Here is a 25,864-nt window from a genome sequence, read left to right as displayed (position 1 = left end):
CTGCTCCTGAACATCCAATAGTCATGACTAAATACACAAGGACACCCTCAAACTATAGCCAGGTGTATGAAGCTAAGCAAAGTTTATAACTAGAACCCACTCTAGCTAAGTTCATAACTATAGCTTACTTTAGCTAGGTTTAAGCCTAGAACCAACTCTATCTAGGTTTATAACAAAAAAAACCTCTAGCTGAGTTTAGAACTAGAACTAAATAAAAAGCAACTTTCTCCTCCTTTCTATTGGATATGCACAATGTTTTTACTGCTACCTTTAATAAATACAATTTATTGCAATAAAATGTTGTTGCTGTTTGACTAAAGCACACAATCATTTTTAGGAGTTGATCCCCGCCCCTCTCCTCTCCACTCCACCCCTCTCCTCCCCTCTCCTCCTCTTGTCTCGTCTCGTCTCGTCTCCTCCTCCTCCATCCTCTCCTCTCCTGTCCTCTCCTCCTCCTGTCCTCTCCTCCCCCTTTCCTGTCCTCTCCTCTCCCCTCCTCTCCTCCACTCCTCTCCCCTCCTCTCCTCCCCCTCTCCTCCTTTATTTTCCTCCCCTCTCCTCCCCCTCTCCTATCCTCTCCTCCTGTCCTCTCCTCTCCCTCTCCTCTCCTCTCCTCTCCTCTCCTCTCCTCTCCTCTCCTCTCCTCTCCTCCTCTCCTCTCCTCTCCTCTCCTCTCCTCCTCTCCCCTCCTCTCCTCTCCCCTCCTCTCCCCTCCTCTCCTCTCCTCTCCTCTCCTCTCCTCTCCTCTCCTCCTGAAGTGATGGTCTGAGTTGCAGTAGCACATCGGATCCTCTAAAAGGCAGCATTGCTGCATCAGAACCAGGTCTGTTTCACGAAGGAAAGAGAAAAAAAGAAATAGAGAAACCATATTTGGGTGGGTTCTGATAGCCTCTGTGTTAAAATGAGCATTTCACAGATAATATATAGTTTTTGGCTGGAGATCAACTATACCTTCTAAATGATACAGGAGGTGTTTCTACAACCGTGAAAACATGCCTTGTTTGGTATAGAGATGTGAGCAAGTCAAACAACATTAACAACAGTCTCTCTCCCTCTCCCTCTCTCTTTCTCTCTCCCTCTCTCTCTGACCTAGAAAGATAGAGAGACAACCGATTAGAGAGACAGAGAGAGAGAGATGAACTGACCGCCGTGGAATTGTATCTGAATGTTAGCAAGACCTTAGCAGAACATTGACGGAACATTCAAATGTTGCCAAAACCTTAGCAGAAAGTTAGCAAAACATTATCATAATGTTATCAGAAAATGTGCATTTTCTCAGAATGCTACTAAAACGTTAAGGGAGAGTGAGCAACACTGTCCTGGATCAATAAAGCATTATTGTATCTCATCGGCATAATGCTATAAAAACCTTACGTTAGCAGAACATTAGAATGATGTTACTAACTTTCGGATTTTAAGTAACAAACAGGGGTAAACTGTGCAATAAGAACCTCTTAACGACACAGAGCTGAGTTAATGAACTAAATAAACAACTCAACCAACATGTTAACGCGTTGAATTAACAAGGGGACAAACATGTTAACGAGGTCAAACAAGGGAACCAACCAGCATGCCCTCAGATCTTCATACAACCTGTCTCACACACAGGGCTCCCGTCTGTCACAACCTGTCTCACACACAGGGTTCCCGTCTGTCACAACCTGTCTCACACACAGGGTTCCCGTGTGTCACAACCTGTCTCACACACAGGGCTCCCGTCTGTCACAACCTGTCTCACACACAGGGTTCCCGTCTGTCACAACCTGTCTCACACACAGGGTTCCCGTCCGTCACAACCTGTCTCACACACAGGGCTCCCGTCTGTCTGCTCAATGAGCAGCCGGCGTCGGGAGGACAGTGAGGAACGACTCATTCATATGAAATCCTTCTGGTTCAGAGTTGACTGCTTGAAGTTCTTATAGTGTTTTCCGAATGCTTCCACACTTAAAGCGAAAGCTTAGACAGAAACATCAGAACCTTAACTTGTGTAACCATGCGTAAACACGCGTGAACACTTGGGTTTTTATCCTGTAATCCAATTGTAAAACATTAGACATTGTTTCTTACATTAGACACTTCACCATGCTTTCTCTTAGTGTGTAATAGTCTTTTCTCTTTAGGAAGGTTCCTCTCTCTCTCTCTCTCTCTCTCTCTCTCTCTCTCTCTCTCTCTCTCTCTCTCTCTCTCTCTCGCTCCCTGTGTGTTGGTGGAGCCTGTAGTGGGAGTGCTGATGGTCTTATATGTAGATATGAGGACATTATGGTGCAGATACTCACTCATCCACATCACCTCCAGCTGAACCCTGTGCTCTCATACCAGGAAACAGGGGGACACTAGCATGCTAACTGACGATCCTTTATCTTCCAAACTATGAGGTCAAATCTAAACTGAGGTTTACTAATCGATGATTACATTTAAGTAGTGCAACACATCTCAGATGAGTTTTAAAGTTTAGATAAACTCATTTTTAAACTTTCCTTTTGCCATCTACCAAACTCTGAGGATCCCTGATCCATCTTAGCAGTATAGTGAAGTATACTGAGGTGTCTTTGGAAAACACACAGTCATGATGTCTTGGGGATGTCTGAACGTTGCTTCCTCCACAATGTTACAAACTTAATTTCATTAGCCTATACTTCCACCTGGCGGTACAGCAGGAAACTGAAAACCAAGCGGAAGGCTCTTTCCCCGGGACCGTTCTTTATGTATCATTATCGTTATATAATATACATTGTATATAATGTGTATCTGTATTATATATATATAGTATTAATATATACACATAGAAATTACGTATAATATCAAAACATCCCCTGCCTACACCATCAACAGGAAAGCCAATCACATCCAAAAAAAACAATTATTGCTCACAGAACTCACGAAGAACACGGATCATGTTGAAGATTAGTTGTTTATTAGCTCCGGCTGACAAGCATAGCTTGTTAGGGACGGTGCTCTAAAGGCTTGTTAAAGACAGTGCTCATCATTTCCATACAGCCGCTGATAACCTGAACGATACAGAGCTGTAAATACAGGCTTCTGTATTATAAAGTCTGAAGGGTCTGAATGCAGGCCGACCCTGACAGTAAACACAGGCTACATTAGGCCGAACAAATACGATGCAATGAACCCAAGCTGTGCAGTGTGTGTTTGTGTGTGTCTGGAGCGGTCACTCGAGGAGCTGAACCGCCTCTCTGTCCGCCGCCGCCCCGCGGGTCCCGGGAGGGGTCAGGGCCTCCTGGTTCCTGAGCCCGGGCCTCCCCACCTCCTCTCTCCTCAGCCTCCGCTCCCTCTGGCTCCACAGCAGTCCCAGGATCTCCTCTTTCCGCACGGCCATGGCCTCGGACCTTCTCCTCCGCTCCTCCACCTCCTCCTCGTCCTCCCCCCGCCCTCCTCCTCCTCTCATCTGCGACCCGGGACCGGTCGAACCGGCACCGGCGGAGGTTTTGCTCCCGCAGCTCCGGGCCACCGGGAGCCGCTGGCTGATGTCTGCGGAGATGAGGCGCGACTCGAGCGGCGGGAGGAGCGCCACGGAGCCCCACAGCTGGCAGGCGTGGGACACGTCGGCGGGCGAGGAGCCGTGGAACACGGTGAGGTGCACCTCGTAGCCCCGCGGCTCCTCCGACCCCCGCTGGGACATCGGTTTGAGGAGGCGCTTTGTAAATATGTGTAAAGATATTGAAAAAATAAGTACAATTACGAATAAACAAATCAAACGACTCCGAACAAAAACATTATACTCTACGAATAAACTCTGACACGGAGTTAACTGGCGCACATCCTCCTATGTTGTCTGATCTGGTTACCATGGAGACGTGGCTCCGCCCCCTGCCGCGCGGGGCCGTTTAAATAGAGAGGAGCCGAGCTGTCAGCATCCTTCCTGCCTCTACCTGCTCAACTCAGACCACTCATACTAGCACCACTGCTACTACTAATACTGCTACTTTTACCACTACTACTACTAATCCCACTGCTACTAATACTGCTGCTGACCAGGTGAGTGGGGAGTTTTTTTTGTCCAATAGGAATAAAGAATCTTACTGATGTTTTCTAGAACTGATGTTTGATGAGACATCGTATCGGATTGATGTCGTATTGGACATCGTATGTTAGATTGATCTGGGATTCTGACAGCTAGCTCAAATATGTCTGGGGTCAACCCAGTAGCGTCGTCATACTGAAGACCGAGGTGTAGTTGGGTGTAGTTGGGTGTAGTTGAGTCTAGTTGGGTGTAGTTGGGTGTAGTTGGGGGGTGTCGGCGTGTGACTGGAGGGTTTTGGTGTAAACGTAAAGGTTGACTGCCCTGCTGCCCTTATAAGGCAGGGCCGGTGGTTAGCATGCTATCAGGCGCGGGGCAGCCTAACATGGGCATGGCACTGGGCCTTCTGCTGGCCGCCGCTCTTATCAACGTCTTGCTTTACATGTTTAATGTCCTCCGCCGCCAGAAGAACCAACATCTGAGCAGCATCCATCAGTGAGTCGACATGCAAAACACACACACCTGGGGTGAGGGAGGGAGGGAGGAAGGGAGGGGGGGGAGGGGGGAGAGAGGGAGAGAGGGAGAGAGGGAGAGAGGGAGAGAGGGAGAGAGAGTGGGAGATGGGAGATGGACTGAGATATAGAGAGAGAGAGAGAGAGAGAGAGAGAGAGAGAGAGAGAGAGAGAGAGAGAGAGAGAGAGAGAGAGAGCGAGGGAGAGAGAGAGAGAGAGGGAGAGGGAGAGGGAGAGGGAGAGAGAGAGGGAGAGGGAGAGGGAGAGGGAGAGGGAGAGAGAGAGTGTGATGGATGGACAGAGGGAGAGAATGAGCTGGTAGAAAATTGTAGAAATTTTAAGTGTATATTACATATGATTATGACCTTAAAAGGTGTGGTGTGTGTGTGTGTGTGTGTGTGTGTGTGTGTGTGTGTGTGTGTGTGTGTGTGTGCGTGTGTTTGTTACAGGTCCGAGGTCACAGTGAGCGGTGAAGCCGGCCTCTCTAACCCAGCAGTGCTGTACGTAGAGAAGGGCTCCTCTGATGTCATCACGACCCCACTAGACCACGCCCACTCAGACCACGCCCACTCAGACCACACCCACCCGGATCAAGCCCATCCCGGCCACGCCCACTCTGCTGACATGGCAGACCCCAGCGTTGACGACGCCAAGTTCCTCTTCCTGGAGAACGACTTCAGCAGCAGCGTTGCGCAAGCTGATTGGTCGGCCAAGAAGATGGTGTGGATCCCTTCGGAGAGGGAGGGCTTTGAGGCTGCGAGCGTTACCAAGGAGACGGGAGATGAGGTACCACTTCCTGTCTGGACCGCATGCTAATAAACAAGCGGACAATGCTATCAAAAGTGCTATCTTGATGGCGCTATATTAGGGATACCTGGACGGGGCTGACATAATTGCTACTTTGGTTACACTAGCTTTAGTGTTACCCGGAAAATGATAGCATCAGTTGTTCCCAGATGACGCTAAAATGAGTTTACCCCCAAGAGGTCGAGCGCTGTGGGACTACTGGATCCTCTGTGAGGCGAGAGAGGGTCAGAGGGATGGGGGGTGGGGTCTGATGCTGCCCTCCTCCTGCAGGTGCTGGTCGAGCTGTCCAACGGGCAGAAGCTGGAGGTGAACAAGGAGGACGTCCAGAAGATGAACCCGCCCAAGTTCAACAAGGTGGAGGACATGGCGGCGCTCACCTTCCTGAACGAAGCCTCGGTGCTGCACAACCTGAAGGAGCGCTACTACTCCAGCCTGATCTACGTCAGTCCCACTCACACCCCCCTAAACCACCCTACACCACCCTACACCACCTTACACCGTCCTTAACCATCCTACACCACCCTACACAGTACACAACCTTACAGAATCCTACACCACCCTACGTTACCCTACACCCCCATACACCCCCCTACATCACCCTACACCACCCTACACCAGCATACACCACCCTGCGACCCCATACACCACCCATACACATCCAATCCCCACCCTACACCCCCACCCTGATAGTATTGAGTAGTATCACTTGGTTCTGCATACAGGGGTATAATATGGTAGTACAGTACTACTAACCAGTGGCACTAACTAGTAGCACTTACTAGTAGCACTAACAAGTACTGTGCGTGCAGACGTACTCGGGGCTGTTCTGTGTGGTGGTGAACCCCTACAAGATGCTGCCCATCTACTCAGAGAAGGTTGTGGAGATGTACAAGGGGAAGAAACGCCATGAAGTCCCACCACACATCTACTCCATCACAGACAACGCCTACAGGAACATGATGCAAGGTCTGTCTGTCTGTCTGTCTGTCTGTCTGTCTGGTCTGTCTGTCTGTCTGTCTGTCTGTCTGTCTGTCTGTCTGTTTGTTTGTTTGTTAATATATTTGGGCAGGTTATCTATTTACATCTCTGTAAGATCTCCAAAAAAGGATTCCTGGAGAGCTGCCTAGCATAGTTTGACGTAGCCTAGCATAGCCTAGCATCCATATACGCTATAGCCAGCCATTATTAGGAGGGACATACCTAGCTGCTTCATTCTTCAGTAGGAGAATGTTTTTACCTGATAGCAGATTGGTCCTCACCTTCAGTTACTGGTAACTGGCTAATATCACTTAATATAGTCTCTCTCTCTCTCTCTCTCTCTCTCTCTCTCTCTCTCTCTCTCTCTCTCATCGCTCTCTCTCTCTCTCTCTCTCTCTCTCTACTCTCTCTCCTCCTCTCTCTCTCTCTCTCTCTCCCCCATCTTGTGTTTCTCGGCAGACCGTGAGGATCAGTCCATTCTTTGCACGTGAGTACACACATCCTGCTACAACTCACATCGTTTTAAGCCCACCAACAACATCTGTTTTAATATTGAGTTAAATGAATAGCAGACACCGAGCCCCAACCCCCGATCATAGTGTGTGTGTGTGGTGTGTGTGTGTGTGTGTGTGTGTGTGTGTGTGTGTGTGGGTGTGTGTGTGTGTGTGTGTGTGTGTGTGTGTGTGTGTGTGTGTGTGTGTTGTTTGTGTGTGTGTGTGTGTGTGTGTGTGGGCCCAGAGGGGAGTCAGGAGCTGGGAAGACGGAGAACACTAAGAAGGTGATCCAGTACCTGGCCGTGGTCGCCTCCTCCCACAAGGTCAAGAAGGACAGCAGCCCTGTGAGTACTAGGCCACAAAACCCTTACCTGTCCTAGGCCACGCCCACAACTCTCACCTGTCCTAGACCACGCCCACAACCCTTACCTGTACTAGGCCACGCCCTACAACTCATACCTGTCCTAGACCACGCCCACAAACCATTACCTTGTACAAGGCCACGCCACAACCATACCTGTACTGGGCCCCGTCCACAATACCTACAGCTGCAGTGGGCCACGCCCATACATATGCAAGTTAAAGGTGTAACTTGTAGTTGATAATGTTGTGCTACGATGAGGTCATCTTTGTGTTCATAAAGAACCTGTAATCTCTCCTCTGCAGCAGCAGCCGGCCGGATCCCTGGCATACGTGAGTCCTGGTTGAGTTAACCCTCATAACAAGTCTGTTTTTAACCAGTTGAACCAGTCTGTGGTTAACCAGCATACCCAGTGTTCACCCTTCCCTGTGTGTCCACCAGGGGGAGCTGGAGAAGCAGCTGCTGCAGGCCAACCCCATCCTGGAGGCCTTCGGGAACGCCAAGACCAGCAAGAACGACAACTCCTCCCGCTTCGTGAGTGATGTCGGATGTTGGTGTTGTGGGCGTGGCCTACCAGAGCGTGATGTCAGCATGTGATGTAACAGTATGGTGTCACGTTGTGATGTCAGACAGTGATGTCACAGTGTGATTTCAGTGTGGTGAACTTTGACCTGCCTAAGGCCGATTTCTCTCCGTCTCGCAGGGCAAGTTCATCAAGCTGAACTTCGACGTGACGGGTTACATCGTGGGAGCCAATATCGACACCTGTATCCTTCAGGCTCTGGTCTGGAGCCCCGGGCGGGTGCTCTAGTCCTCTTTACCGCGGCCAGGAGCTGCTTCAGCATCACTCACTATTATTCGCTTAGGATAAAAAGTCATTGAGGTAATGTCTGCGAATACACGTCACCATGGTGACATTGCGGCGCTGCCTGAGGACCAGGACACGGCTAATGGGCTTAACCGGTTTATGCAATTTGGTTTGAAATGATTCACAGAGCAGCTTTCCATAGCCTCCATGTCCGAGACCCTCCGAGTTTGTGTGGTTATGGCGGGTCAACCTGTCCAAATTGATGAACAACAGGTGTGCCGCCTCCCCCAGTCCCAGACTCCCATCAGTCTGGTCCGGCCCGCTGAGGCTGCTGAAACCAGCCATCATCCATATCACCATGCGTCATTGAAATCACCATACTCATACATAATGATTATGATGCAACTTTCTATGATTTAGACTGTGGCAGTGTAGTTGGTTGGTTGGTTATGTTTAGAGACTGGTGGTGTAGTTGGTTATGTTTAGAGGCGGGCGGCCTGGTTAGTGCGGGTTAGAGACTGGTGGTCAGGTTAGTTAGAGTTAGAGACTGGTGGTCAGGTTAGTTAGAGTTAGAGACTGGTGGTCAGGTTAGTTAGAGTTAGAGACTGGTGGTCAGGTTAGTTAGAGTTAGAGACTGGTGGTCAGGTTAGTTAGAGTTAGAGACTGGTGGTCAGGTTAGTTAGGGTTAGAGACTGGTCTAGTTAGGGTTGTACCAGAGGTTGCTCTCCCTGACTGCGGCCCAGACCTGCTGGAGAAGTCCCGCTGTATCCGGCAGGCGGCGGTGGAGAGAGCCTTCCACATCTTTTACTACATGGTGGCCGGCGCCAAGGACAGCCTGCGAGGTTCAGCACTGCACAGATAACAGCTAGAACCATCTAGAACCATCTAGAACCATCTAGAACCACCTAGATACAGATAACATCTAGAACCATCTAGAACCATCTAGAACCACCTAGATACAGATAACATCTAGAACCATCTAGAACCACCTAGATACAGATAATATCTAGAACCATCTAGAACCATCTAGATACAGATAACATCTAGAACCATCTAGAACCACCTAGATACAGATAACATCTAGAACCATCTAGAACCATCTAGATACAGATAACATCTAGAACCATCTAGAACCATCTAGATACAGATAACATCTAGAACCATCTAACAGATCATACCATATAGAACCATCTAGATACAGCTTACATCTATGTGTGTGTGTGTGTGTGTGTGTGTGTGTGTGTGTGTGTGTGTGTGTGTGTGTGTGTGTGTGTGTGTGTGTGTGTGTGTGTGTGTGTGTGTGTGTGTGTGTGTGTGTGTGTGTGTGTGTGTGTGTGTAGAGGAGCTCCTGCTGGAGGACTTCAGCTGCTACCGGTTCCTGATGTCCGGTCACGTGGAGATCCCGGGGCAGGAGGACGACCAGATGTTTGAGGAGACGCTGGAGGCCATGGAGATCATGGGCTTCACCCAGGAGGAGAGGACAGGTACCCTTAACACACCCTCTCAGCCCTTACCTCATCCTTAAACACTTAATGGACACAAAGAGACACATCAGATGGGATGAAGACATGTCCGAATGTGTCTTCTGTGCCTCTGCAGGAATGCTGAAGGTGGTGTCGACTGTTCTCCAGCTGGGGAACGTCAAGTTTGAGAAGGAGAGGAACAGCGAGCAGGCTTCCATGCCGGATGACACGGGTAACTCCTCATCCCCACTCAGCTAACTAGGGTCCTACAACACAAGCTAGCCAGACTTCTATACAAACAAGATGTCCTACAAAACAACGTTGCTAACCTCCTTCAGTACAACCTGGCTGAAGCCAAACCCCTGGGGAAGAGAGGGAGAGCTGGCCAGACATCTGTTACAGCCGTTCCACTCCGATCAGACAGCAGAATGGTTCCCTCAGAACCCTGACCCCCCCACCTCTCCCCCCCCCCCCCCCCCAGCTGCCCAGAAGCTGTGCCACCTGCAGGGCATCAACGTGACAGACTTCAGCCGCGCCGTCCTCACCCCCCGCATCAAGGTGGGCCGCGAGGTGGTGCAGAAGGCCCAGACCAAGCAGCAGGTGGGTTCTCTTCTGGGGTCGGGACCCAGTGTCAGGTGGGCTGTGGGGGGTAGACCTCTAGACCGAGTACCAGGTCGATTCTGGTGTCTGGACCCAGGTTCATGTGCTGGTTACTGGGTGTAGACCCAGTATTATGTCCTAGATACTGGGACCCAGTAACAGGGGAATCCAATACCAGGTCAGGGAGGAAAATGCATTAGCCAATTCCTCTCCCCCCTCATCAATGCATTGTAACATAAGGTACCCCCTGTTTACCCCTCCCCCCCCCCCCCCAGGCTGACTTTGCCATCGAGGCGCTGGCCAAGGCGATGTACGAGCGTCTGTTCCGGTGGATCCTGGCTCGGGTCAACAAGACGCTGGATAAGAGCAAGAGGCAGTCCTCTTCCTTCCTGGGCATCCTGGACATCGCCGGCTTCGAGATCTTTGAGGTGAGGACCAGAGGCGCTCCACCGTTAGGTCTGTGGTCCCACAGCTTCAACTCCCCCTGGTTAACAGGGGACATAGCTTTGGTCCAGTCCTGCCATATTAACCACTGAGTATGTTCAGGAGTGAGCGGTCAGCTGGCCGGTCTTCATCATGACATTGATGTTTGCGAGCGGAACACGTCTGATGATAAGAGTGGAAAATGGAAACCGCTCTCCAAGCTAACAACACCAGAACATGAGAGAGAGAAGAGCACTTCACCAGTCTGGTCTCCTGGTTAGGACAGCTAGTCTGGTCTCCTGGTTAGGACGGCTGGTCTGGTCTTCCTGGTCTCTTGCTGGTCTCCTGAGTATCTTCTCCCTGGTGTCTCCCTGCTCTCCTCAGGACAACTCCTTTGAGCAGCTGTGCATCAACTACACCAACGAGCGGCTGCAGCAGCTGTTCAACCACACCATGTTCACCCTGGAGCAGGAGGAGTACCAGCGCGAGGGCATCGAGTGGACCTTCATCGACTTCGGCCTGGACCTTCAGCCCTGCATCGAGCTCATCGAGAGGCCGGTGGGACGAACGGACACACACACACACATACACACACACACACACACACACACACACACACACACACACACACACACACACACACACACACACACACACACACACACACACACGCGCAATGCTGTGGTTCTAGTGGGTTCTGTGTGTGTAGAACAACCCTCCAGGCATCCTGGCCCTTCTGGACGAGGAGTGCTTGTTCCCCAAGGCCACGGACGTGTCCTTCGTGGAGAAGCTGCTCAGCACCCACACCACCCACGTCAAGTTCTCCAAACCAAAGCACCAGGACAAGCTGATCTTCACCGTGCTACACTACGCCGGCAAGGTCAGGGCCCGGGAGTCCCCTCGGCAGCTCAGTGCAGGCCTGGGGACGGAGCCCTCACCCTCTCTCCTCTGGCCTCCAGGTGGACTACAATTCTGACAGCTGGCTGACCAAGAACATGGACCCCCTGAACGACAACGTGACCGGCCTGCTGAGCAACTCCTCCAGCCCCTTCATCCAGGACCTCTGGAGAGAACGCAAGAGCCCTCCTCCTCTAACACACGCCAGGACTTAATGCCACGGTTGGTTTCTTGTGTCCGCCGCTAATCCTGCTGACGCTGTTTCTGTCTGGTGTGGGTAGTGGGCCGCGTGGTCGGCCTGGAGACCATCAACAAGTCCAAGAAGGGGATGTTCCGGACGGTGGGGCAGCTGCACAAGGAGTCCCTGGGGAGGCTGATGACCACGCTGAACAACACGCAGCCCAACTTTATCCGCTGCATCATCCCCAACCACGAGAAACGGGTACCAGCCCTTCACTCAGAGTGTCTGTGATCGGTTGAAGCAGCAGCTTACATGAATCATGACCTGGGAGCCCTGCCTCCCATGGGTCTTGCTGTTGTTGACTGGCTACTTCCTGTAGTTGACCGGATACTTCCTGTTGTTGACTGGGTACTTCCTGCTGTTGACTGGGTACTTCCTGGTTTACTGGGTACTTCCTGCTGTTGACTGGGTAGTTCCTGATGTTGACCGGGTACTTCCTGTGGTAGACTTGGTACTTCCTGTTGTTAACTGGGTACTTCCTGTGGGGTGCAGCCGGGGAAGATGGAACGCCCAGCTGGTGCTGGAGCAGCTGCGGTGCACGGAGTCCTGGAGGGCATCAGGATCTGCAGGCAGGGCTTCCCCAACCGCATCCTCTTCCAGGAGTTCAGACAGAGGTGTGTGTGTGTGTTGTGTGTGTGTGTGTGTTTCCTGTGTTTCTGTGTGTCTCTTCTGTGAGTCTATCTCTAGGTGAGGTCTCTTCTGTGTGTCTATCTCTAGGTGAGATCTCTTCTGTGAGTCTATCTCTAGGTGAGGTCTCTTCTGTGAGTCTATCTCTAGGTGAGGTCTCTTCTGTGAGTCTATCTCTAGGTGAGGTCTCTTCTGTGAGTCTATCTCGAGGTGAGGTCTCTTCTGTGAGTCTATCTCTAGGTGAGGTCTCTTCTGTGAGTCTATCTCGAGGTGAGGTCTCTTCTGTGTGTCTATCTCTAGGTATGAGCTGCTGGCTGCTAAGGCGATCCCCAAAGGCTTCATGGATGGGAAGCAGGCCTGTGCTCTGATGGTGAGCTAGTGCTGCCTCCATCTAGGAAGCTGTTTATCAATCCAACCGCATGTTCAAATTATGTGAAATATATTTTATTCTTCTGCAATCTGAAAGTCCCTTTTCCCCCCTTCCAATAACCCTCTTCTGGACTCATATTTATTTTCCCCCTCCGCCTCACTCCTCCTCCCCCCTCCTCACCCCCCCCCCCCCCCCCCTCCCCTCAGGTGACCCACCTGGACCTGGACCCTAACCTGTTCCGGATCGGTCAGAGTAAGATGTTCTTCCGGACAGGGGTCCTGGCTCAGCTAGAGGAGGAGAGGGACCTCAAGATCACCGTGGTAACCATCGCCTTCCAGGCCCACAGCCGTGGCCACCTGGCACGCAGGTGAGGCCACACCTGTACACACACCTGTACACAACTGTACACACAACTCTACACACCTGTACACACACCCCTACACACAAACACACCTGTACACACACCTCTACACACCCGTACACACACCTCTACTCTACTGTACACACATCTCTACACAACTGTACACTGTGTGTATTCCAGGGCGTTCGCTAAGAAGCAGCAGCAGTTAGGAGCCATGAAGATTCTGCAGAGGAACTGTTCCTGTTACCTGAAGCTGAGAACCTGGCAGTGGTGGAGACTGTTCACCAAGGTGACACACACACACACACCACACACAACACACCACACACACACACACACACACACACACACACACACACACACACACACACACACACACACACACACACACAACCACACACACACACACACACACACACACACACACACACAACCACACACACACACACACACACACACACCACACACACACACACACACACACACACACACACACACACACACACATACACACACACACACACACATATCAGTGTGTCATCTCCTGCTTTCTGATTGGCTGTCTCTTCCAGGTGAAGCCGCTGCTACAGGTGACCCGACAGGATGAGGAAATGGGTCAGCGGGAGGAGGAGCTTAAAGCAGCCAATGACATTGCAGTCAAGAGCCAGGAAGAGCTGAGGGAGGTGTCACTCAAACACACAAAGGTACACACACACACACACACACACACACACACACACACCACACACACACACACACACACACACACAGGAAGTTGAGGAAGCCCGTACAGTGTGTGTGTGTGCGTGTGTGTGTGTGTAGCTCCTGGAGGACCGGGCCCAGCTGGAGGCGCGCCTCCTTGCGGAGACGGAGCTCTGCGCGGAGGCGGAGGAGGAGCGGAGCCGCCTGGAGGCCAAGAGGCAGGAGCTGGAGGAGGTGCTGCACGAGATGGAGGCGCGGCTCGAGGAGGAGGAGGAGCACAGCAACGCAGTGCAGCAGGAGAAGAGGAGCATGGAGGAGCAGCTGCAGGTGAGGAGGGGCAGGAGGAGGGGCATGTGAGGGGGTGTGGGAGGAGGGGCAGGAGGAGGGGCATGTGAGGGGGTGTGGGAGGAGGGGCAGGAGGAGGGGCATGTGAGGGGGTGTGGGAGGAAGGGCAGGAAGAGGGGCAGGAGGAGGGGCAGGAGGAGGGGCAGGAGGAGGGGCAGGAGGAGGGGCATGTGAGGGGGTGTGGGAGGAGGGGCAGGAGGAGGGGCATGTGAGGGGGTGTGGGAGGAGGGGCAGGAGGAGGGGCAGGAGGAGGGGGTGTGGGAGGAGGGGCAGGAGGAGGGGCAGGAGGAGGGGAAGGAGGAGGGGCATGTGAGGGGGTGTGGGAGGAGGGGCAGGAGGAGGGGCAGGAGGAGGAGCAGGAGGCTTGATGAGGTGAACGAGGATGAGGAGGAAGGTGCTCCTGATGATGATGATGATGATAGAGATGAGAGAAGTGCTCCTGATGATATTGAGGATGATCAAGATGAGGGAGGTGCTCCTTATGAGGATGATGATGAAGATGAGGGAGGTGCTCCTGATGATGAGGATGATGAAGATGAGGGAGGTGCTCCTGATGAGGATGAAGATGAGGGAGGTGCTCCTGATGAGGATGATGATAAAGAAGAGGGATGTGTTTCCAGGCCCTGGAGGCTCAGCTGTCCGAGGAGGAGGCCGGACGGCAGCTCCTCCTGCAGGAGAAGGAGGCGGTGGAGGGGCGGGCGAGGAGGCTGGAGGAGGAGGTGCACCTGATGGAGGACAGCACACCAAGCTGCACAAGGTTGTGTGTGTGTTGGTGTGTGTGTGTTTGTGTGTGTGTGTGTGTGCTGTGTGTGTGTGTGTTTGTGGTGTGTGTGTGTGTGTGTGTGTGTTGTGTGTGTGTGTGTGTGTGTGTGTGGTAATGTTGTGTGTGCTTGGTTTGATTGTTATGGTTAGTGCGTGTGTCTGACTGATGGGTGTGTGTGTGTGTGTGTGTGTCTGACTGATGGGTGTGCATGTGTGATGGTTGTGTGTGTGCGTGTGTGTGTCTGACTGATGGGTGTGTATGTGTCTGACTGATGGGTGTGTGTGTGTGTGTGTGTGTGTGTGTGTGTGTGTGTGTGTGTGTGTGTGTGTGTGTGTCCGACTGATTGGTGTGTGTGTGTGTGTGTGTGTGTCTGACTGATGGGTGTGTGTGTGTGTGTGCGTCAGTCCCTAGAGGAGCGTCTCTCTGACCTGACCTCCAGCCTGGCGGAGGAGGAGGAGAAGTCCCTGAACCTCAGCAAGCTGAAGAGCAAACAGGAGAGCATGATCTCCCAGCTGGAGGGTGAGGCTCCTCCCCTCCTCCTCCTCCTCTCTCTCCTCCCTCCTCTCCTCCCCCCTCCTCCTCCCCTCTCCTCTCCTCTCCTCTACTCTCCTCTCCTCCCCTCTCCTCTCCTCCTCCTCCTCCTCTCCTCCCTCCTCTCCTCTTCTCCTCTCCTCCTCTCCTCCTACTCCCTCTCCTCTCCTCCACTCATACCGTGTGTGTGTGTGTGTGTGTGTGTGTGTGTGTGTGTGTGGTGTGTGTCGTGTGTGTGTGTGTGTGTGTGTGTGTGTGTGTGTGTGTGTGTGTGCAGTTGGCGTCTGAACAAGGAGGAGAAAAGCCCGTCAGGATGGAGATAAGTGTCGGAGGGAAGCTGGAGGCGGAGCTTGCGGAGCTGCAGGAGCGATTGGTCGATCTGCAGACCCAGCTAGACGACCTCCGAGCTCAGCTCACGCTCAAGGAGAACGAGCTGCTGGCCAGCCAGACGCAGTGAGCTTACCCTAACTAACCCTCAACTAACTCTGACTAACCCTAACTAACCCTCAACTAACCCTGATTAACCCTAACTAACCCTCAACTAACTCTGACTAACCCTAACTAACCCTAAACTAACCCTAACTAACCCTAACTTACCCTCACCTAACCCTGATTAACGCTAACTACCCCTAAATAACCCTTATCTAACCCCAACTAACCCTCAACTAACCCTGACTTACCTTAACTAACCCTGAATAAACCCTCAACTAACCCTGACTTAACCCTCAACTAACCCTCAACTAAACCTAACTTTCCCCTTAACTGATCCTAACTAACTTTCAAATAACCCTAACCAACCCTCAACTAATCCCAACACTAGGACGGTGAACTAAACCTAAACCTAATTCCACCGTTTTACACCCTCTCCCCTCCTCCCCCTCCTTCCTCCCTTCCCCCTCCCACCTCCTCCTCCCCCTCCCCCCCCCCCTCCCCTCTCCCTCCTCCTCCTCCTCCCCCCTCCTCCCCCCTCCTCCCCCTCCCCTCCTCCCCCTCCCCTCCTCCCCCTCCTCCTCCCCCTCCCCTCCCCCTCCCTCCTCCCCCCTCCTCCCCCTCCCCCCCTCCTCCCCCTCTCCACCCTCCCTCACCCCCCCCCCCCCCACCCTCCTCCTCTCCCCCCCCTCCAGGCTGGAGCAGGAGAGCAGAGGGCGGCAGGCGGCGGTGAGGCGTCTGGCGGAGCTGGAGGAGGTGCTGGCGGAGCAGCAGGAGGACTGGAGGGGGGAGAAGGAGGTGCTGCGGGCGGGTGGAGAAGGCCAACAGGGAGCTGGGGGAGGAGCTGAACTCCCTGCGCAGCGAGCTGGAGGACAGCCTGGACTCCACCGCCGCCCAGCAGGAGCTACGGTAGCTAGTTAGCGTGCTACATGTTGAACGTTTTTTGTGTGTTTTGCTTTTAATATGTTAGTGTTCTTTTTTAACAAGTGGAGAGAGCTTAAGTTATGGTTTTAAGACATGTATGTATGTGTCTTAGCTGCTGCTAGCGTGTATCTTAGGGTGCTACTTGTGTGTATCTTAACGTGCTGCTAGCGTGTATCTTAGCGTGCTGCTAGCGTGTATCTTAGCGTGCTGCTAGCATGTATCCTAGTGTGCTGCTAGCATGTGTCCAAGCCTGCTGCTAGCATGTATCTTAGCGTGCTGCTAGCGTGTATCTTAGCGTGCTACTGGTATGTATCTCAACGTGCTGCTAGGGTGTATCCTAGCGTGCTGCTAGCATGTATCCTAGCGTGCTCCTGGTGTCCCGCAGGGCGCGGCGGGAGCAGGAGGTGGCGGCCCTGAAGCGCTCCCTGGAGCAGGAGGTGCAGGCCTCCCAGGCGCGGCTCCAGGAGCTCCGCAGCAAACACAGCCAGACGCTGGAGGAGGTCAAGGAGCAGCTGGAGCAGACCAAGAGGGTCAGAGGGTTCACCTGTCTGTATACCTCTCTGTCTACCTGTTTCTCTACCTTTCTGTTTACCTCTCTAACTAACTGTCTGTCTGCCTGTCTCTCTTCCTGTCTGTCTATCTGTCTGTTAACCTCTCTGTCTACCTGTCTGTCTACCTGTCTGTCTACCTGTCTGTTAACCTCTCTGTCTACCTGTCGGTCTACCTGTCCGTCTACCTGTCTGTCTTCCTGTCTGTCTACCTGTCTGTCTTCCTGTCTGTCTCCAGGTGAAGGCGGGGCTCGAGAAGTCTAAGCAGGTTCTGGAGAAGGAAGTGATGTCGCTCGAAGCCCAGGTGAGCTCTCTGTCCGCCGCCAAACAGGAAGTGGACCACAGGAAGAAGAAGGTGGAAGGTCAGCTGGCCGACGCCCAGAGGCACCTGGAGGCCAGCGAGACTCAGAGGGCGGAGCTAGGGGATCAGCTGGCCCGGATGAGCGTGAGTACACCTGTCTGTCTGCCCGCCTGTCTATCACTACACCTGTCTGTCTGCACACCTGTCTGTCTGCACACCTGTCTATCAGTACACCTGTCTGTCTGCAAACCTGTCTGTCTGCATACCCGTCTATCAGTACACCTGTCTGTCTGCACACCTGTCTCTGCACACCTTTCTGTCTGCACAGCTTATTGACTGTAAACCTGTCTGTCTGTCTGTCTGTCTGTCTGTCTGTCTGTCTGTCTGTCTGTCTGTCTGTCACTGGTCTGACTGTACACCTGTCTGTCAGTACAGCTGTCAGTACACCTGTCTGTCTGTCACTGGTCTGTCTATACACCTGGCTGGCTGCACACTTGTCTGTCTGGACACCTGTCTCTCTGCACACCTGTCTGTCTCTCTTAGTGTTCCCCTCTGACCCTGCCCTCTGTCTGTCCTGCCGTCCTCCAGGCTGAGCTGGACGGGGTGTCGTCGCTCCTCAGCGAGGCCGAGGGGAAGAGCCTCAAACTGGGGAGAGAGGTCTCCAGCCTTGGCACCCAGCTCCACGACACCCAGGTGGGCATCCAGGTTCACACCCACACTAACCCTGTTCACCACTAGATTAACCCGGTTCATCACTAGATTAACCCGGTTCACCACTAGATTAACCCAGTTCACAACTAGATTAACCCGGTTCACCACTAGATTAACCCGGTTCACAACTAGATTAACCCTGTTTACACACCTGGATTAACCCTGTTTAAATCCGGATTAACCCTGTTTACATCCGGATTAACCCGGTTTAGACCTGGATTAACCCTGTTTATACACAGATTAACCTGTTTACACCTGGATTAACCCTGTTTACACCTGGATTAACCCTGTTTACACCTGGATTAACCTTGTTTACACCTGGATCAACCCAGTGTACATCCAGATGAACCCAGATTAAGCTGTGGTGCTCCTCCTGCAGGAGGTGCTGGCGGAGGAGGCGCGGCAGAAGCAGAGCTTGGCGGCCCGGCTCCGTCAGACGGAGGAGGACCGGAACCACCTGGCGGAGAACCTGGAGGAGGAGAGCGAGGCCAAGCGGGCGGTCGAGAGGCAGGCCTCCAGCCTCAACATGCAGGTAGGGCCGTAGGACCCCTTAAAGCTAGAGTAGGACCTCCTACACCTAGAGTAGGACCCCCTACACCTAGAGTAGGACTAGGACCCCCTACACCTAGAGTACGACCCCTTAAACCTAGGGTAGGAACCCCTACACCTAGAGTAGGACCCCCTACCCCTAGAGTAGGACCCACTGCACCTAGAGTAGGACCCCCTACACCTAGAGTAGGACCCCCTAGACCTAGAGTAGGACTAGGACCCCCTACACCTAGAGTAGGACCCCCTACACCTAGAGTAGGACCAAAACCCCCTACACCTAGAGTAGGACTAGGACCCCTTACACCTAGAGTAGGACCCCCTACACCTAGAGTAGAACTAGGACCCCCTGAACCTAGAGTAGGACCCCCTACACCTAGAGTAGGACCAGGACCCCCTAAACCTAGAGTAGGACTAGGACCCCCTACACCTAGAGTAGGACCCCCTACACCTAGAGTAGGACCAGAACCCCCTACACCTAGAGTAGGACCCCCTACACCTAGAGTAGGACCCCCTACACCTAGAGTAGGACCAGGACCCCCTACACCTAGAGTAGGACCCCCTACACCTAGAGTAGGACCCCCTACACCTAGAGTAGGACCAGAACCCCCTACACCTAGAGTAGGACCCCCTACACCTAGAGTAGGACCCCCTACACCTAGAGTAGGACCAGGACCCCCTACACCCAGAGTAGGACCCTCTACTGACCCCCAGCTGACCCCTCCCCCAGCTGGTGGAGGTGAGGAAGAGGCTGGAGGAGGCGTCGGAGGCGGGGGAGGCGCTGGAGGAGGGGAGGCGCCGGCTGCAGCGGGACCTGGAGGAGGCGCGGGGGGAGTACGAGGAGAAGGCGTCTGCGTGTGAGAAGCTGGAGAGGAGCAGGAGCCGGCTGCAGCAGGAGCACGAGGACCTCCTGGGGGAGCTGGACGGACGCCGCCAGCTGCTCGCCACCCTGGAGAAGAAGCAGAAGAAGTTTGACCAGGTGGGGGGGGGGGGGGGTGTGTGTGTGTGTGTGTGTGTGTGTGTGTGTGTGTGTGTGTGTGTGTGTGTGTGTGTGTGTGTGTGTTGGTCGGGATGACATAATAAAAACAGATATTTTTTTATTTATATATTTATACAAAACATTGTAGAAATTAAATTTAATGCAATATCAAAAAAAATACTGTGAAAAAGTTCTGACCGTGTGTCTGTTTGTCTGTGTGACTGTCTCCTGGGGGGGTTCCGGGTGGTTCTGGGTGGTTCTGGGTGGTGCTGGGTGGTTCTGGGTGGTTCTGGGTGGTGCTGGGTGGGTGGGGTTAGATGCTGGGGGAGGAGCGATTGGCGTCCAGCCGGCAGGTGGAGCAGCGGGAGCGGGCGGAGGCGGAGCTGAGGGAGAAGGAGACGAAGATGCTGGCATTGGGGAGGACCCTGAAGGAGAAGGAGGAGGTGCTGGAGGAGATGGAGAAGAGCATGAAGAGCATGAGGACCGAGATGGAGGAGCTGCTCAGCTCCCAGGACGATGTGGGCAGGAACGTAAGACCTCCCTGAAGCTAACCCAGACCTCCTCCCTGACGCTAACCCAGACCTCCTCCCTGACACTAACCTAGACCTCCTCCCTGACACTAACCCAGACCTCCTCCCTGAAGCTAACCCAGACCTCCTCCCTGAAGCTAACCCAGACCTCCTCCCTGAAGCTAACCCAGACCTCCTCCTTGACGCTAACCAAGACCTCCTCCCTGAAGCTAACCTAGACCTCCTCCCTGAAGCTAACCAAGACCTCCTCCCTGACGCTAACCTAGACCTCCTCCCTGACGCTAACCCAAACCTCCTCCCTGACACTAACCTAGACCTCCTCCCTGAAGCTAACCCAGACCTCCTCCCTGAAGCTAACCCAGACCTCCTCCCTGACGCTAACCCAGACCTCCTCCCTGAAGCTAACCTAGACCTCCTCCCTGAAGCTAACCCAGACCTCCTCCCTGAAGCTAACCCAGACCTCCTCCCTGACGCTAACCCAGACCTCCTCCCTGACGCTTACCCAGACCTCCTCCCTGAAGCTAACCTAGACCTCCTCCCTGAAGCTAACCTAGACCTCCTCCCTGAAGCTAACCCAGACCTCCTCCCTGAAGTTAACCCAGACCTCCTCCCTGAAGCTAACCTAGACCTCCTCCCTGACACTAACCTAGACCTCCTCCCTGAAGCTAACCTAGACCTCCTCCCTGACACTAACCTAGACCTCCTCCCTGAAGCTAACCCAGACCTCCTCCCTGAAGCTAACCTAGACCTCCTCCCTGACACTAACCCAGACCTCCTCCCTGAAGCTAACCTAGACCTCCTCCCTGAAGCTAACGCAGACCTCCTCCCTGACTCTAACCCAGACCTCCTCCTTGACGCTAACCCAGACCTCCTCCCTGAAGCTAACCTAGACCTCCTCCCTGAAGCTAACCCAGACCTCCTCCCTGAAGCTAACCCAGACCTCCTCCCTGACTCAAACCCAGACCTCCTCCCTGAAGCTAACCCAGACCTCCTCCCTGAAGCTAACCTAGACCTCCTCCCAGAAGCTAACCTAGACCTCCTCCCTGACACTAACCTAGACCTCCTCCCTGAAGCTAACCTAGACCTCCTCCCAGACGCTAACCTAGACCTCCTCCCTGAAGCTAACCTAGACCTCCTCCCAGACGCTAACCTAGACCTCCTCCCTGAAGCTAACCTAGACCTCCTCCCTGAAGCTAACTGACATAGCCCTCGCCCTCCCACCTGAGGACATGTAGCTAGTCTAAGAGTTCTGAGGGTATTTGTGAGCAGAAGCTCAGCCTCCTGTTGGCCTCTGGTCCCTCTCAGGTGCACCACCTGGAGAAGGAGCGGCGTGCGCAGGAGGCCATGCTGGAGGAGGCGCGGCTGCAGATGGACGAGCTGGAGGACGAGCTGCAGGCGGCGGAGGACGGGCGGCTGCGCCTGGAGGTCGGGGGTCAGGCGCTCCGGGCCCAACACGAGAGGGAGCTCCAGGCCGCCGAGCAGGCCGCCGAGGAGCAGCGCCGACAGATGCTCAGACAGGTGGCCACCACGGGGCAGAGGCCGCATTAGAGCTGGATTAAGGACCAGATTAAGAACTAGACTGTAGACCAGATAAAGAACTAGATTATGGACCGGATTCAGAAATAGATTATGGACCAGATTAGGAACTAGATTATGGACCGGATTGAGAACTAGATTATGGACCGGATTCAGAACTAGATTATGGACCAGATTAAGAACTAGATTATGGACCAGATTAGGAACTAGATTATGGACCAGATTAAGAACTAGATTATGGACCAGATTAGGAACTAGATTTTGGACCACATTAAGAACTAGATTAAGGACCACATTAAGAACTAGATTAAGGACCACATGAAGAACTACATTAATAACTAGATTATCAACCAGATTAAAAACTAGATTATGGACCCGTTAATGAACCAGTTCATAAACCAGATTATGAACCTGATTTTGAGAACGGGTGACCATAGCGATGGTAAATGCTCGCCTTGGGTGAAAGCGTTTATTAGAATTAGTGTTTAATGTCCCCCTCCTGCTCCTCCTACGCCAGGTGACCGAGCTGGAGTCGGTCCTGGAGGAGGAGAAGAGGCAGAGGAGCCAGGCGCTGGCTGCCCGCAGGAGGCTGGAAGGAGAGCTGAAGGAGCAGGAGGACCTGACGGAGGCCACCAGCCGAGGCCGCGAGGAGGCCCTCAAACAGCTCCGCAAGGCCCAGGTCAGCCTGGTTATTCCCCACAGACACACGGTTTATAGAAAAACTACACATATAAATACTATATATATATATATACTATACATATTAAATGCATACTATACATATCTAAATCGTAGACTATATCTTCTACTATACTGTATACTATATATTTGCTATATATATATATACTATATATCTGTACTCCTTCAGGCCCAGCAGAAGGAGCTCCAGAGGGAGGTGGAGGAGTCTCGCCTGGCCCAGAGGGAGGTGCTGTCCTCCGCCCGGGAGGCTGAGAGGAGGCTGAGGGCAACGGAGGCCCAGACGCTGCAGCTGCAGGAGGTACGGCCCCCCTGACCTCCTCCTGGGGACCCCCGCTCCTCCTCCGGCTGGTATGAGCCTCCCTGACTCCTGGTCTGTCTTCTGTCTGCAGGAGGTGTCGTCGGCGGAGCGCGGACGGAGGCAGGCGGAGGCGGAGCGGGACGAGCTGACGGAGGAGCTGGCCAGCTCCTCCTCAGGGAGGTACGGTCCAGCGCCCTGCTCCGTCCCCTACAGGACTCTCATCTGCTCCCTCTGCTCCTCTCCTCTCCTTTCCCCTTCTCCTTCCCACCTCCTCCTCCTCCTCTGATATGTCCTGCCTCTTAACTGCCCCTTCTCACCTCCGTCTCCTCCTCCTCCTCCTCCTCCTCCTCCTCCCCCTCCTCCAGGTCTTTGGGTTCTGAGGAGAAGCGTAATCTGGATGCAAAGATCTATCAGCTGGAGGCAGAGCTGGAGGAGGAGCAATCCAACGTGGAGAGCCTCTCTGATAGGCTGAGGCAGAGCCAGCAGCAGGTAGGAGGCGGAGCTAGTAGTCTTGTAGTAGTACTGTGTTAGTACTGTAGTAGTACTGTAAGTCCTGTGGTAGTCCTGTAGTAGTACTGTGATGGTTCAGTAGTTGTACTGTAGTAGTACTGTGTTGTGTTTCTCTGGGTCTTTAGTAGTATTCACTATTGTGTAGTGCAGTACTGTAGTACTCTGGGTCCATAACACTACTATAATGGTAGTACTATAGTAGTATTTAGTACTGTGTAATGCAGTACCACGCTGTTTCCACCAGGGGGAGCTGCAAGCTGGGGAGCTGGCCTCCGAGCGCTACTCCTCCCAGACCAGAGAGGCGTCCCTCCAGTTGCTGGAGCGGCAGGTCCACCAGCTCACTGCCAAGATGGCCGACATGGAGGCCCAGGGCAGGGCCAAGCTCCGCTCCGCCGTCGTCGCCCTGGAAACCAAACTCAGAGAGGCTGAGGAGCAGCTGGAGGCAGAGAACAGGTACAGGTGCATGCTGGGAGGTTTAACAGGTGCATGTTAGGAGGTAGAACAGGTACAGGTGCATGCTGGGAGATGATGAGATGATGATGATGATCGTGTGGTAATGATGATGATTATGTGATGATGATGATGATGATGATGATGATGATGATGATGATGATGATGATGATGATGATGATGAAGTGATGATGTGTTGATGATGATGATGATGATTATGTGATGATGATGGTGTGATGATGACGATGTGATGATGATGATGATGATGATGATGATGATGATGATGGTGAGATGATGATGATGTGATGATGATGATGGTGTGATGAAGATGTGATGAAGATGTGATGATGGTGTGGTGGGTGGTGCAGGGAGCGACAGGCCGGTGCCCGGGTGGTGCGGCAGAAGGATAAGAAGGTGAAGGATCTCACGGTGCAGATGGAGGAGGAGAGGAAGCAGAGCCAGCAGCACAAGGAACAGGTGAGACCGACTGGTGTACAAGGACCAGGGAGGACTGGTTTTCTTCCACCTACTGAGCCTTATAGACCAGGACTTACTGGTTTCGAAGGACATACTGGTCGGTAGAGGTGTGTGGGAGTGTAGGAGGGTAGGTGTGGGGTGTATGTTGGAGTGGAGGTCAACTCTGAGGGACCCTGCAGGTGCAGAAGGCCGGCGTCCGCGTGAAGCAGCTGAAGAGGCAGCTGGAGGAGGCGCTGGAGGAGGCGCAGCGCTCCACCGCCGCCCGCAGGAGGCTGCAGAGAGAGGTGGAGGAGGCCCAGGAGAACAACGAGGCCCTCAACCAGGAGGTGTCCTCCCTCAGGAGCAAGATCAGGTAACACACACACACACACACACACACACACACACACACACACACACACACACACACACACACACACACACACACACACACACACACACACACACACACTTCAGCTGACCGATGTGATGACCAGGTTTTTGTCTCTTCCTCCTCCTTTGCAGAAATTTTGATCAGCCTTCCTCTACTCTATTCTAGCTCTATCATAGATATACCTGTGCAACTTCTCTACTCTATTCTGGCTCTATACTATATATTCCTGCTGTGAACCTTCTCCACTCTATTCTGGCTCTATCCTAGATATGCCTTACTTGATCTAGTATACTAATATCTATACTAGACGATCTAGTATAGAAACAGATACACTAGATCCTAGGATCTGGTTCCTTCCTCCGTCTGCTAGAACCAGAACATCTCACCCTGCATTCCTCTGCTCCCCCCTCTCTCTCTCTCTCTCTCTCTCTCTCTCTCTCTCTCTCTCTCTCTCTCCCTCTCCCTCTCCCTCTCCCTCCCTCTCTCTCTCTCTCTCTCTCTCTCTCTCTCCTCTCTCTCTCCCCTCTCTCCTCCCTCTGCTCCTCTCTCTCCTCCCTCTGCTCCTCTCTCTCCTCCCCTCTGCTCCTCCCTCTCTCTCCTCCCTCTCGTCTCCCAGGAGAGGGGGGGAGGGGGTGTGGTGTGGAGGGTCCGGTCCTCGGGGTGATGGAGCGACGGAGGGGCCAGACCCCCAGCTGAGGGCCAGGGACCCCCAGCTGAGGGCCGGCGCCCGGGGGTCCTCCGCCGTGCGCCGGGCCTCACAGACCTCTGAGGAGGAGCTGATGGAGGGGTCCTCTCACTCCTCCTACGGCTCCCCCTCCCCCCCGCTCTGCTCCTCCCCAGCACTGCAGGGTCCTGACCAGTAGAGCACACACACACACACACACACACACACACACACACACACACACACACACACACACACACACACACACACACACACACACAGCTACACCTACACACACACACACAAACACACACACACAGAGCTACACTTACACCTTCACACACACACACACACACACACACACACACACACACACACACACACACACACACACACACACACACACACACACACACACAGAGCTACACCTACACTTACACTTACACTTACACACACACACACACACACAGAGCTACACCTACAAACACACACACAAACACACAGAGCTACACCTACAACTACACACACACACACACACGCAGATACACACTTACACACAAACACACACACACACACACACACACACACACACACACACATACACACACACACACACACATACACACA

The 25,864-nt window shown here is 53.2% G+C and overlaps 1 protein-coding gene and 1 pseudogene across 1 annotated transcript; one reads left to right on the top strand and one right to left on the bottom strand.

Moving 5' to 3' along the window:
- Positions 1-2,892: 2,892 nt before the first annotated feature.
- hoatz (HOATZ cilia and flagella associated protein) lies at positions 2,893-3,799 on the bottom strand. The gene has a single exon (XM_030341231.1). The coding sequence runs from the start codon at positions 3,638-3,640 to the stop codon at positions 3,170-3,172; it is 471 nt and encodes a 156-aa protein (XP_030197091.1). The 5' UTR covers positions 3,641-3,799; the 3' UTR covers positions 2,893-3,169.
- A 1,002-nt stretch (positions 3,800-4,801) lies between these two features.
- On the top strand, positions 4,802-25,025 carry LOC115532003 (myosin-11-like; annotated as a pseudogene).
- The last annotated feature ends 839 nt before the right edge of the window (positions 25,026-25,864 follow it).

Source organism: Gadus morhua, chromosome 2, assembly GCF_902167405.1.
Source record: "Gadus morhua chromosome 2, gadMor3.0, whole genome shotgun sequence".
NCBI classification, from domain to species: domain Eukaryota; kingdom Metazoa; phylum Chordata; class Actinopteri; order Gadiformes; family Gadidae; genus Gadus; species Gadus morhua.
This window is presented reverse-complemented; position numbering and strand designations above follow the sequence as displayed.

Bases quoted from the DNA above. Each gene is read 5' to 3' on its own strand.
- hoatz (XM_030341231.1), bottom strand. From the start codon at position 3,640: ATGTCCCAGCGGGGGTCGGAGGAGCCGCGGGGCTACGAGGTGCACCTC.